This window comes from Dipodomys merriami, unplaced genomic scaffold (assembly GCF_024711535.1).
Source record: "Dipodomys merriami isolate MVZ:Mamm:240054 unplaced genomic scaffold, mDipMer1.0.p SCAF_24, whole genome shotgun sequence".
In the NCBI taxonomy this organism is placed as follows: domain Eukaryota; kingdom Metazoa; phylum Chordata; class Mammalia; order Rodentia; family Heteromyidae; genus Dipodomys; species Dipodomys merriami.
This window is the reverse complement of record NW_027203826.1, coordinates 18,493,715-18,506,732: the sequence shown is the minus strand read 5'-3', so window position 1 is coordinate 18,506,732 and position 13,018 is coordinate 18,493,715. Positions and strand designations below refer to the sequence as shown.

Below are 13,018 nucleotides of genomic sequence, written 5' to 3'. Positions count from 1 at the left end.
TATGAACATCTCTAAGAGGCCCCCACTCTTTCACACAGAACAACAACAAAGGAATGTTTCAGAAATTTAAGTTCCCCATCTAACCTTCTAAATGCTAATGTCTGTCATCCAGTAGAAACTAGTCCCATGAGGCTGATGAACACTTCAACAAGTACAGATATAAAATAGTTCATTAATTTTTTTATCGATCACATGTTTATGTGATAATATTTTGATATGTTATTACAAGTTAGATCATTTTTAATAACAGAAGTGATTTTTATTAGATTTCTATTGGATGGCATTAGTTAATGCATTCCTGACAGATGGCCACCTACCACATTTTTGGATAGCTTCAATCTCTTAGCTAATGAAGATATATTTTATAACATAATTAGTGGCTTTCTTTAAAATCCTGGTTCCTATTTAACTGTGATAAAATGTTCCTTCAGATTGAAAGAACAAGCAGGCATCTGGTGAATGTCTGTAATCCCAGCTACATGGGAAGTGGAGGTAAGACCACAGTATGAGGCCAGAACAAAAGCACAAGATGGACCTGAACAAGAGCTAATGCGAATAGGGCTGTGGGCATGTTTCAGTTGGTAGTATGGAAGCCCAAGGTCCCTGCACTCAAACTCCAGTATCATTTTTTAAAAATTCCCAGCAGTTATACCTGTCAGAAAGTAAACTCCTATAACAAAAATCAATGTTTATTCATAAAGCTATCTATTATTGGAACCAATGCTTAGTACTAAAACAACAGTATTTGACAAGAAAAGGTAGCTTCATGTCTCATCTCAGAACCTTCTGTTTGGACATCTGGTATACCACATATGTACATATAAACATGTACAACTAAAGCTTTAAATATGCTAGTCTCCTATCTGAAAGCCATTCTTGAGGAGGAAAAACATCATCCACTGGCGAGAAGAAGGAATGAGATGGAACCAAGTCCCACAAGCTTGGCTGTGTGTTTATTTCCAGGAGCCAGAGGTTAGTGAATTAAAAAGCGTGCAGTCCTCTAACCATGGCATCTACCTTCCTTCGGACACCCAGGAGCATACGGGATCTGGGAGGGCATCTTCTATGCCACGTCTGACTATGGATCCCCAGGTAAAAAACAAACACCACTTATCTTACACAGTGGCTGTATTAGGTGGGTTACGAAATACTTGTTTTTCTCATGTGATCCTTGGACTTGCACTTACCTATATAAGAAAACCTGGCTTATGAGCCTTACTCTGTCACACAGCCTATTCCTACATGGTATGTTTTCAGTGAACCCCTGACTACAAATAGGCTAGCCAACAATATGCTGTATCTGCCCTCCTGCTGGGTTAAGCGCTCTCAAAATTCAGCCTGCCAACCAAGAGATATCTTCCAGGATTTTTCTCTGGCACATATGCAGTTACTTAAACATGTAAAGCTCTATGTCAGGATTGTCTTAACCAGTGCAGGCCACGCCTCATTTGTCTGTTTTCCTGGCTTTTTTCTGTCTGTCTGTCTTACATCAGGTTTTGACAGAGACAAGAAGTTTTTGTGAATCTGTTTAACATCTGTGACAAAACCAAATGCTAGAGCTTCAAGTGGGAGAAGCTAGGGTGGGGTCTTCTTAGTGGTAGTTGTTAGGCTCTAATGCTACATGGGCCCTTCTGTCATGAAGGGGAACAAACTCAAGACAAAGCTTTTTACAAGGTGTAGTTTTGTTGCTTTTTTTGTTTTTTAACTATTGATCTCATCTGTTTGGAAGTGGCTCAGTATTTGATCTGTGGGATACTCACACAATGGCTGCTTGTCTGTATCTTTGTAAACTCAGGTGCTTTCATTCTTAAACACTAAGGGAAGATCCTGGGCCAGTTTCCTTCACTCTGTTAGCATCAGAATACTTTCTCAAACAGCTTTTCCAGCTAAGGTCTGAGTCTGAGGAAAGAAGATTCAAGGGAGCTCATAGTTATTGCTCACACTTCTCAATAGTTGTAGTCCCACTTCTAGTCTTTGAGACACTTTTATCAATAATTAATCCAGACCTTGTGATATTTTTCTGGATGATCATATTTCTAGGTGGTGACAGACCCTAGCTCCATGAGACGTTCATTTTCTACCATTCGGGATAAACGTTCAAATTCTTCCTGGTTGGAGGAATTCTCCATGGAGCGAAGCAGCGAAAATACCTACAAATCACGCCGCCGGAGTTACCACTCTTCCCTGAGGCTGTCCGCTCATCGCTTGAACTCTGACTCAGGTGAGGGGGCTCTTAGGCCACTGCCTGGGTGGGCTTCTATCTTGGTGTTCTTATTCCCGCAAGTACTTCAGATTACTAAATAAAAACACGAGGGTTTGAAAAAGTAAACGTAGAATGTTCCTCATTAAAGGGGATTCCTATTACCTGACAGTGTCCTGAAGTAGGCCAATGCTATTTATTTGTCCATTACAAATGATAATGCAGTTCCTGCCTTCTGAGCAGGGCTATACAAATCAGTGGAATAGAGGTTTTAAGTTATATTGTAAAGGTGATGTACAGAGGGGTCACAGTTACATAGTCAGGTAATGAGTACATTTCTTTTTTTCTACCCCTTCACTTCCCACTAGTTGTAAAGTTCATTTCCAATATAGGATCTAATATCACTTGAATTGGTTCTGTCCAACTGTTTCTGTGATTCCTCTTTCTCAAATCAGATAAATTTATATACAAGACAAAGGGTGCAGAAATCAAAACCAGTGGGATGTGAAGGGTAAACAAAGGAGGAGGCTGCAATGCTTGATAAGAAATGTACGCATTATCCTGCCCATGTAATTGTAACCCCTCTGTATAGTATGTTCACAAAAAAAATAAAATAAAATGAAAAAAAAAAAGAAATCAAAACCAGTGACATCAGGGAATAAACCAAAGGGAAAAAAGGAAATAACTGCAAACAGTACCAAAAAAAAAACCTACAAAAAAACCCACAAAACTCTTGTTTCCATTGTTTGGAGTTCATTTGATTGATAAGCATTATTTTATATAATTATATGCACACAGCTATTCAACTACTGTGGTCCTCTCCTAAGAATATCCTACCATATTCTAGTTATTGCAAATGAAAGAAACCATGCAGCCTATGTTTCCTTATGTCTAGCTTACTTTGCTTTTTTCCAAGTCTTTCCATTTCCTTACAAATGGGGCAATGTCATTCTGATGGACGTGTGCATATATGCCATATTTTCTTGATCCATTCATCCACTGAGGGATATCTGGGTTGATTCCATAGCTATGGTAAATAATACTTCAGTGAACATGGTTGTGCTGGTGGCTTTAGTGCAAGCTGGTTTGTGGTCAATTTGGATAAATGCCCAGGAATGGGATTGTGGGATCATAGGGAAGCTCTATAATTAGTCTTTTGAGGAGGGTTTTTAAAATAGCCTTCTACAAAATCACTGGCATTTCTTAGGGCTATATCACCAACTCCCAGCTATGATGGGGAGAGGGTTGCTAAACTTTAGCCACTAACTTTACAACCTGGAATTGTTTTGTGTATTTGAGTTTCATAGAAATTTAGAAAATCATTACTCTGATTTAACTTTACTAGAAGAAGGAATCAAAGTGGAAAACAGTGACTTACTCCTCCCCACCCCCACCCCACCAATGTCCTAGGGCCAGTGAGTGACAGAATTGAGACTAGAACCAAGATCCTTAATTTTAATCTTGACATTACATTAGGTAATACCATTCCTTCTAATATCCTTCATGGTTCCATCCTCTGCACAAAAAGCTGTACACACCTGTGTAAGATATAGATAATTCTTGTGGTATAGTATCAGCAAAGATGATTATTTTATCTAACATAAGTGGAAGCAGAACAGTGTACTCTTCAGCATTCATGTCTAGTGGCAACGTGCAGATTTACCTGCTTACCAAAGGGCAGTTTTAGCCTTTCTCTCATACTTCCTGATCATGTTGATGTACTTAACAGGTCAGAATTGTTAAGGCTGCTATCCCAAATAATAATAAACATTTGCCACAATTCCACCCAGCCTATAATTAAGGTGACAACAGACTCAGTGTCTAGTGAATATATTCTTCCAGAATATAGGTGAATGTCTTATAATCTTACAGAGCAGAGAAACAGGAAGCAAGCTGTATCTCTGCATTCTTGTCCCATCCTCAGGGCTCCACTGTAAGGACTAGGGTTCATTGCAAAGTTTTGGTGGTAGGATACAAAAATTTAGTTTAAAACACGGCCCAATACCTGGAAGGGATGTGGTGAGTCCTTATGTATGTCATTTTCAACTGCTAGAGTGAGTGGAATATAATCAATCGCTTTTATTACCTCTCATAGGCCACAAGTCTGACACCCACCGCTCAGGGGGTAGGGAGCGAGGACGATCAAAAGAACGAAAGCATCTTCTGTCTCCTGATGTCTCCCGTTGCAATTCTGAAGAGCGGGGGAACCAGGGTGACTGGGATTCCCCAGAGCGCCGGCAGTCAAGGTCACCCAGCGAGGGCAGGTCACAAACCCCCAACAGACAGGTGAGCATGGAGAAGAAATGGAGCCTCCAGTAGGGCAGGAAAGGGGGAGATGCATTAGGAGCAGCACATGGGTCTCTGTGAGTGGTTAAATGAGGCTTTGGGAACTCTAGTCCATGTGTGTAGAGCCACACTGTGCTTATACATTCAGATATGACTTTCCAAGAAAGATCAAGGATACAAATGCAGCCATAATTTGGAGATATAGGTAGTTCTTCAGCTAAAAAAGACTGACCTTTGTATGATCCTGAGTATTAGTGGGTATGGTGATTCATCTCAGAGCAATTCAACTATGTTTACCTTCCATCTCTCCTTCTGCTGAAACCTGTGTTCCCAAGAAATAAATATTATAACATCTTTATTACCTCTCATTCTAAGTCCCAGACCTAGCTCTACCCAAGGCTCTTGGAGCCAAAAGAGGAGCCCCATTCAGCAGAAATGGTCAGCCAAAAATAGGGCTAAAGGCAAATTTCAAGACATGGGTAGTAGATGGATGTTTACCTTTTAGAATGATGGCTTCTAATTTTGTGGCCAAAGAGGGAATCACCTGGGAAAGCTTTCTTTCACTACACATTGGTGGGACCTGAAGATCCCTAATGAAACACAGACCCAGAGATCTGCATTTGATATCCCTCTCTTTAGGAGATTCTAAGCAAGTGGTTCAGAGATCTCACACATCTTAAATCCTGAGGTCCATTTGCCTGGAACCAGATGAGGTATCAACACATAAAGGATGGAATTTGTGATTTTTTTTTGGGGGGGGGGATCGGGTCGTGGGGCCTGAACTCTGGGCCTGGGGACTGTCCCTCAGCTCTTCAGCTCAAGGCTAGCGCTCTACGACTTGAGCCACAGCGCCACTTCTGGGTTTTTTCTTTTTTGCTTATGTGGTGCTGAGGAATTGAACCCAGGGCCTCAGGCATGCAAGGCAAGTGCTCTACCACTGAGCCAACTTCCCAGCCTGGAATTTGTGATTTCTTGAGAACCTACTTCCCTCAAAATGGTTTTCCAGACAAGCTCCAGAGCACTCATCCACCTTTTCACAAGGTGCTAATTGCTATGTACTCAGAGCTTCCTGATGCTGGCTACTACTTGTTCTCAGAACCCACAACACAGCTGGGAGACTATTAGAAGAGCAGACTCACAGCCCTATACTGCATTTGTTGTTTACCAGATCCCTAGCAATTTGTCTGCATAGTATGGGCATGTCCTGCCCTAAGCGGTCGGTATTGGCCCCTCCAGCTCTTTCTACCCCTGGGTCCCTGAGCGATGTGACTATTGCAAGGCATTACTTCTCAGGTCTTCCTGGAGCTCTTGGCAGGAGGGCTTAGGGATCTGAACAAGGCCCCTGCAAGTAGGGATCCTGCCAAGCCCCATCTAACAGCATGCCTTGTTTCTTCTATGGCACAGGGCACAGGTTCCCTGAGTGAGAGCTCCATCCCCTCTATCTCTGACACCAGCACCCCAAGACGAAGTCGTCGGCAGCTCCCACCTGTCCCACCAAAGCCTCGACCCCTCCTCTCCTATAGCTCCCTGATGCGCCATGCTGGCAGCATCTCTCCACCAGCTGATGGAAGTGAGGGCGGGTCGCCCCTGACCTCCCATGCTCGGGAGAGCAACAACGCTTGTCTGACAGAGTCTTCCAACTCCCCACACCCCCAGCAGGGCCAGCACTCTTCCCCACAACACTACATCTCCGAGCCCTACCTGGCCCTGCACGAAGACTCCCATGCCTCAGACTGTGGCGAGGAGGAGACACTCACCTTTGAAGCAGCTGTGGCTACGAGCCTGGGCCGTTCCAACACCATCGGCTCAGCCCCGCCCCTGCGGCACAGCTGGCAGATGCCCAATGGGCACTATCGGCGACGGAGGCGTGGGGGGCCTGGGCCCGGCATGATGTGTGGAGCTGTCAGTGACCTCCTGAGTGACACGGAAGAAGATGACAAATGCTAGAGGCTGCTCCCCCCTCCGATGCATGCTCTTCTCTCACAGGGAGAAAAAAAACCAAGACCGAATTGGGAAGCCAGTGCGGCCCGGGGGGGAGGAAGAGGGAGAAGGAAGATGGAAAGAGCGCCATGCATTATCAGAGAAGAGGAAGTAAAGTACAAATGGCAAAACCAGTCAAACCCACCAAATTGCTTCATTTCCCTTGGCAAGAGGGGCACTGCCATAAGTTCTGCCTCTTTGCTAGGGAAAGGAAATAGAGGAATGTAGAGGGTTATTAATCCCAAGGGAGAAGGGACTGGAGGGTGGCCTGGCTTCCTGGTCCCCCTCCTACTTTTCTCTACGCAAAGGGGGGAATCGAGCCGGCCGTATCTATTGCCCTGAGCAACCTGGAAGATGTTTTTGGCTCTTCACTAAGAAGTAGGGGAAAGGGTAGAGAGGAGGCTCCTCTCCACTAGCTCTTACACCTCAGCTGGCACCATGCTACCAGGGTACAGTAGCATCTCATGGGCTCTCCTGGGGGCTTGCTTCCTCCGAAGAAGCATGAGCTAAGTCGCGGACATAGGACAGCAAGGGTAGGAGACAGGGAGGTCAGGGTTCTCTGGCATCAGCAGCAAGGGCTGGTCTGGGTGAGAAAAGCCATAGCCAAGTAGCCCGTACCAGGGAGATGAAGGCCAAAGACACAGAACTGGAGGTGCTGGTGGGTGTAGTCCTAGATCCTGAGGTCTGTCACCCTCTTAGTAGGTGCTGTGGTAGATAAGAGGACCCCTTAGGGCCCCAAAAAGTTCCTATAGATCTGATAAGGGTGATACCCCTATAGCCAGGGCACTAACCTGGGAGTTTATCCACAATATGGGAGTCATATGCTGTCCCCAGGCTTGGCCCTTTAAATGCTGATCCTAGGGGAACCAGGAGGGACTCAAGGCCGAATAAGCTTTTCAACCAGCATAGAAGTAATTCAGTATTGGAGAGGGTGCTATGGCCATGCCAGTATGTCCTGGCTGAAGGTCAGTCATGCTTAAGCCTAGAAGCAACGGGCCTCTGTCAAACAGCAAGGCCAGTGCTGATCTGAGAATCAGCCTCTCCTGCATCTCCCTAAGAGGGCAGAATATTCACATCCAAGGGAGCCAGCCACATCAGGCAAAAACTTCTGTAAAGATGGGAAAGGTTGAGAGAGTTGGTTCTGAGTTTACGGATGACCTCCCACAAAGAAAGACCCTTGGCTGTATAGCTCCTGTAGCTTGTTTGGGGCTGAGAGGCAGGTGATCATGCTTCAAAGTGGTTAGTAAGTAAATATACCTCAGCTTTGACCTGGGTTGCTCCTTCTAGCAGAGTAGGCCTTGATGGGGACCCATTTACCCTGAATGTCCCCAGGGCCCAGGCTGGACTTCATCTTTTTCTAGAACAAAAGCTGGGTAGAAAACAGCCTTGGGCCAGAATGACATTTTCTAAACCACCATCACTCCCACCCCACCCCCCCAAAAAAAAACAGAAGCATTAAGAAAAAGAGGACCTTACCTTGGCTAGTTCTATTCTGTGGAACATATCATGTCTTTAATAGAAGTATACCATTCCCTTAAGTTTCTCCCTAACACCATCACCATAGGTGAATGGATGCCCTTGGAAGGGAGTGTTGGTCCAGAGTCTTCCTCTGGAAACTGAGGAGTCTGCCCTGAGAGCTCAGTGGACAAATACTCTTCATTCTGCATCCTGGGCAAAGCTCTGGGACTGTTGGAAAGGAGAAGTCCTTTCTCTTAGAAAGAGCCTCTCTTTTCTTAGGAAGTTATTACCTTTCTTTTGGGCTCCCTTCCCCTCTGGTTGAGACAGAAACAACTCACAGCAACATTAGCTCTTAAAAACCAAGGTCAACTACTTTGTCTTCTAGCTATTCGTGGAGCTTCAGGACCCATGGTCAGCCCCAAACCAAAGTGGTCCCAGACAAGAGACCAGTGAGGCAGACACAAAGGCCTCCCCCTCTCAGACCCTCTTCTATCTTCATTTCTCTTTCCCCCCAGCACATGTGTGCTTGAGGGCAGCTGGGGACATGAATGAACGTGGTCCTAACAGGCATGATCATTATATAAGACTCGGATGCTGGGCCTTGCATTGTTTTTAAGGTTTTCTCTGCTCGGCCTCATTTCATGCCAAAGTGCTGCTATGGGTTGCTTTGTGTGCACAAATTGCTTTCCTCCACCTTGGATATGTAGCTTTCCTGGGAAGGCCTGGAACAGGAGGACCATTCTGAGCCAGTGAGTCTGTTAAGATGGTGATTTGAGAAAACCAATTGCAGGGATACTTTGATGCCATTTCAACCGTATGTTGTTGAAATTTCAGATGTTGGCTGGCAGAACACAAAATTTGCCTGCAAATAATAGTATAAACACCAAATTTCCTGTGCTAGAATCCTTCCCCCACACCTGAACTCCTTGAAAACACAACACATCCTGTATGAAGTGCTTTAAGGTTGTAGAGTGTTGCAAATATGGCCACCCGACTGACCACCTGGTTTTGCTAATACTAATAAATCTCTATATAAACATTTCCTTTGTTCAACTTCCCCTGGCCAAGACATTGGGTTTCTTTTCCTCTAGCACGTATCCTTCTATTAAGACCAGAGGGAGAAAAACAATGTTAAGTCACAAACTCATTACCATAATTATCTTTGGTTTCCTACTGCCTCTGAATAAATATGAATGCTAATCTTCCCCTTGTAGTCAACCAGGACTTCCTTTCATAGGTATTAGATTCTCTCTTTTCTCTTTCCCTTGAAAAGAGGGTCTTTTAGATCTCAAAACCTATGCTTTTTTTTGCATCAAGTACAACTGCATCTTGCAATAACACTGCACGATAAATTTGGGTACTGGAGGTCCCTTGGAAGACTTTTAAGTCAGATTCCAGTTGTTCTCACTGATGTGAATCTTCACTATCCCTTCAATGTGAGAGAGGGAAGGTGGGAAATTAAGCAAGGATAGGAAGTGATATAACTCGGTTTGTGTTTAGGTATGTTTTTCATGTCTCCAGACAGATTTGTATATCACCATCTTCCCTTCTGCAGAAGGAGAGCACTAGCAGGCCTTCAGACATAGGGGAAGACTTTAGCCAAGATGCCTTGTATGTCAGGGTCCACATAGAATCATCAGCCCATAAAGGGATGGTATCTTCTAGTATCCCCCAGACTAATCTACATAAACCACCAGCCAATTGCCCAATGGGGAACTACACTATTCTACTATAGCCTTCATTTCTATTCTCTACTTGCTGTCCCTGCAGGGAACTTAGGGCACCCAAAATATTTCCCTGAAGCTGAAATCCAGATGTTCTGGTTTTTACCCATAGTTTTACACACAGCCGAACCTCCATAGCGAGTATCTCTTTTCTTACCTCCGTCCACTATGGAGTCCTTTCCATATGGTAAGCTGCAGTGTCTTCTGATCTCCAATCACAGTCTTTTTTTTTTTAATTTTCCAGTTTCTGCATGTTAATATAGATCCAATTCCTGAGATGGTTAAATCAGCTAATTCACAATTCTTCACTTCTTGTCTGTGTTACTTCTGTTAGGGAATACTACATCCTAATGAAACAGATTGGAGGTTACCAGGGGATGTTCAACAAGATGAAATAGACTCAAGGTATGCATGAAACATCTGTATTACCCAATAAAAGCTCACTGCAGAGAAATTAGGTCTTCTGGCCTGGTAGACCCAGAGTTTCAAATAATTATGAGTTTTAAAAATATCTCAAATTTTATCTTCATCCTATGACTGAAACCTGCTCTGGCTAGTTTACTTTCAGACAGCAACAGACAAGTTGCTCAGCTGAACTGTCATCATGTCCAAGTATGAGGTTGTAGATCTTTAACAGAAGGGAGGAGGCATATCATTTCCTGCTTTGCAAAGCTTTTGTGAGACCTGAAAGTTAAGGAACCTTCACTGGTATTTTCATTATATCAATGTCTCATCTGTTACATGTTGAGATGCCCCTCCCACCCACACCCCAACCCAAGGCTTGAGACTAACATGAACCAAGATTCTCTACGAGGCAAGACATTCCTATGCCTTATGGAGGACTCTGCTCTTCCAGTTGTCCCACGCTGTCTGTCCTTCTCTTTTGGGTCCTAGAACCTTAAGCCTATAGGAGAAGCAGGAATTGGGATGACTTTAGTCATGCAGGAAAGAAGGAATAAATGAACAAAGAGTTCCTAAGGAATCAGTCCAGATTTGAATAACTGATCTTTAAATATTCCCACACTAGGAGTCTTATTTAAACGAAAGCCAAACAAAATTAACTCAGGGGTTATGACCTAATTTTTCTATGTAGGTAAAGAAAATCCTGTATTAAAAAGTTCTGTGTGGCCAGGTGCCAGGGGTTCACGCCTGTAATCCTAAACCTCAGGAGGCTGAGATCTGAGGATCGTGGTTCAAAGCCAGTCCTGGTAGGAAAGTTTGTGAGACTATCTCCAAAAAACCACTCAGAAAACCATAAGTGGCACTGTGGCTCAAGTGTTAGACCGCTAGCCTTGAGCTTCTATAGGTAGCTCTGAATTGGTTTTGTTTTGGTGGTTTTCTCTTTTTGTGCTTTGAATTTCTATGGTGTGAGTATCCCAGAAAGATGACAGCATGCCAAGCAAAACAGATTCATAATTTATCCCATTCTATCCAAAGGGTCTGGAAAGAATCTCTGAAGAGAATTCAAGCCAGTTGGTTGAGAAGTATTAATGGGGCCACCACTACATATAGTAAGTAGTCAGATGGCTAGGAAAGCTAGTGGGAGGTCCTCTGCCCTTCTTTTTTTGTAGTCTTCCTTCTTTCTACGCATGCATTCATGCCATACTATATGGAAGGTTAGTATCTTGACATTCTAAAAGCAGAAAGAAACTTCATAATAAGCCATGTTACTAGTATGTAAATATATTCTGGAGGCTTGAGTTAATTCTGGAAGTATGAAAGAGTTGAATGAATCAGGCAGGAAGAGGTGAAAGGATATTGATTTTTATCTGGAGTGTTTTTGTTGTTGTTGTCAGTCATGGAACTTGAACTCTGGGCCTGGGCATTGTCCTCAGCTTTTCAGCTCAAGGAGAGTGCTCTTGAGCCACAGCATCACTTCCAGTTTTCTGGTGGTTTATTGGAGGAAAGAGTCTCATGGACTTTCCTGCCTGGGCTGGCTTTGAACTGCGATCCTCAGACCTCAGCCTCCTGAGTAGCTAAGATTACAGGCATGAGCTACCGACGCCTGGCTGGAGGTTTTTGTTTTCAAATAGACCTGTTCTAGGATGGAAAAGGAGGATAAATTTGTGCTTTGCAATGTTCTGAATCTGCCTCTCTTTTGGGTTAATGTCTATCAAGTCAGTCTTTTAACAGTTGAGTCAAAATCTGAAGTAATTGTACCTTTGTCTTCTGATCTCTCTTGTCTTTCTCCTTGTGTCTTTTTCAGTCAGATTCAGACTCCTAACTGTGCACATCTGACTCTTCTCCTCTTAGAGACTTAAAATATAACCCAGAGTTATGAAAATACGCTCCCCATAGTCAGTGAAAAATCTAGAACTAATGAAGAATTCTTCATCTTTAACCAACATATATAAAATTCATGGCTTGATAAGGAGATACTTTTAAACAGTATTATAATATGATAAATGAAATGTATAGGATATTGAAAACTTTATATTCCAGACTTCTAATTTGTGCCTTCAGCAAGGGTAAATGTATCTCTTTTTTCTTTTCCTTGTTGTGACAATTGAAATACTAATATCAAATTCTTATAGTTAATAATAATTTAGTTTCTACAAATAAATCAATTTAGAAAAATCTTCATTCCTTATATTCCATTAAGCACCTTGGAAATTCTTGGTATTGCTATAACCTTTTACTTTTTTTGAGGAAATTTTATAATCAGTGGAAACAATCTAAGATGTGCTTTAATTTTAATTCTATTTTCCCCATTTTCCTTCTTGTTCTATCCATTTGTTACATGAAAAGAATCCAGACTTTTTTTTCTGTAATCAAAAAGCAATTTGAGTTTTCATCCTATAAGCTTCCCATTAAATTAGTCATAGATGAAATAAATAGAAACTAATGCTTTAGGATCTTCACCCAAACATCTTCTCTAATAGAGCCTTGGAAATCTACATGAATCTTTTCTTTCTTCTGCAAATTATTGAGAGATAAGAATGGATTATTCTCCATGTTCTAGCAAGAGATGCTTGAACTTAAACCACATAGAACATCACTTCTTTGGTTCTTTCAGAGGTTGGCTCCCAACAAAAGGAGGCTGAGTCCTATCTTCCATATCTGAACTGGACCCAAATTGAGGGCTCAATATTCTAATTTCTTATAGTAAAGGCTTGAACTTCACAAAAACCACCACTTAAAGCAAGTCAAATTATAAATATATACAAGGGATGAACAAGAAAAATACAGTCCAAACTGTCGAAGTGCCATTAACCAATTCTTAAACATAAAGATAATATGAAATGAGGGCTAAACAATGTAATCTAACTGCCAATTAAATTACACAGTAGTTCTGGTCTTAGTTACCTTTGATATGGAGTTGTATAACAGTAAACAGATTCCCAGTGGGCTTAGTGAACACATACATATT

General features: G+C 42.7%; 1 protein-coding gene across 9 annotated transcripts in view; it reads left to right on the top strand.

The window, feature by feature from the left end:
- Positions 1-10,435, top strand: part of Cacna1e (calcium voltage-gated channel subunit alpha1 E) — a 468,612-nt gene extending 458,177 nt beyond the window's left edge. For 6 of the 9 annotated variants that reach the window (XM_070034322.1, XM_070034321.1, XM_070034319.1 and 3 more), the window contains 4 exons: positions 964-1,092; positions 2,041-2,221; positions 4,296-4,486; positions 5,891-10,435. In XM_070034322.1, coding sequence (XP_069890423.1) covers positions 964-1,092; positions 2,041-2,221; positions 4,296-4,486; positions 5,891-6,433 — 1,044 coding nt within the window. In that variant the 3' untranslated portion in view covers positions 6,434-10,435. The remainder of the gene's footprint in view (positions 1-963; positions 1,093-2,040; positions 2,222-4,295; positions 4,487-5,890) is intronic. The other 3 variants (XM_070034325.1, XM_070034324.1, XM_070034323.1) reach the window with 1 other exon arrangement.
- The last annotated feature ends 2,583 nt before the right edge of the window (positions 10,436-13,018 follow it).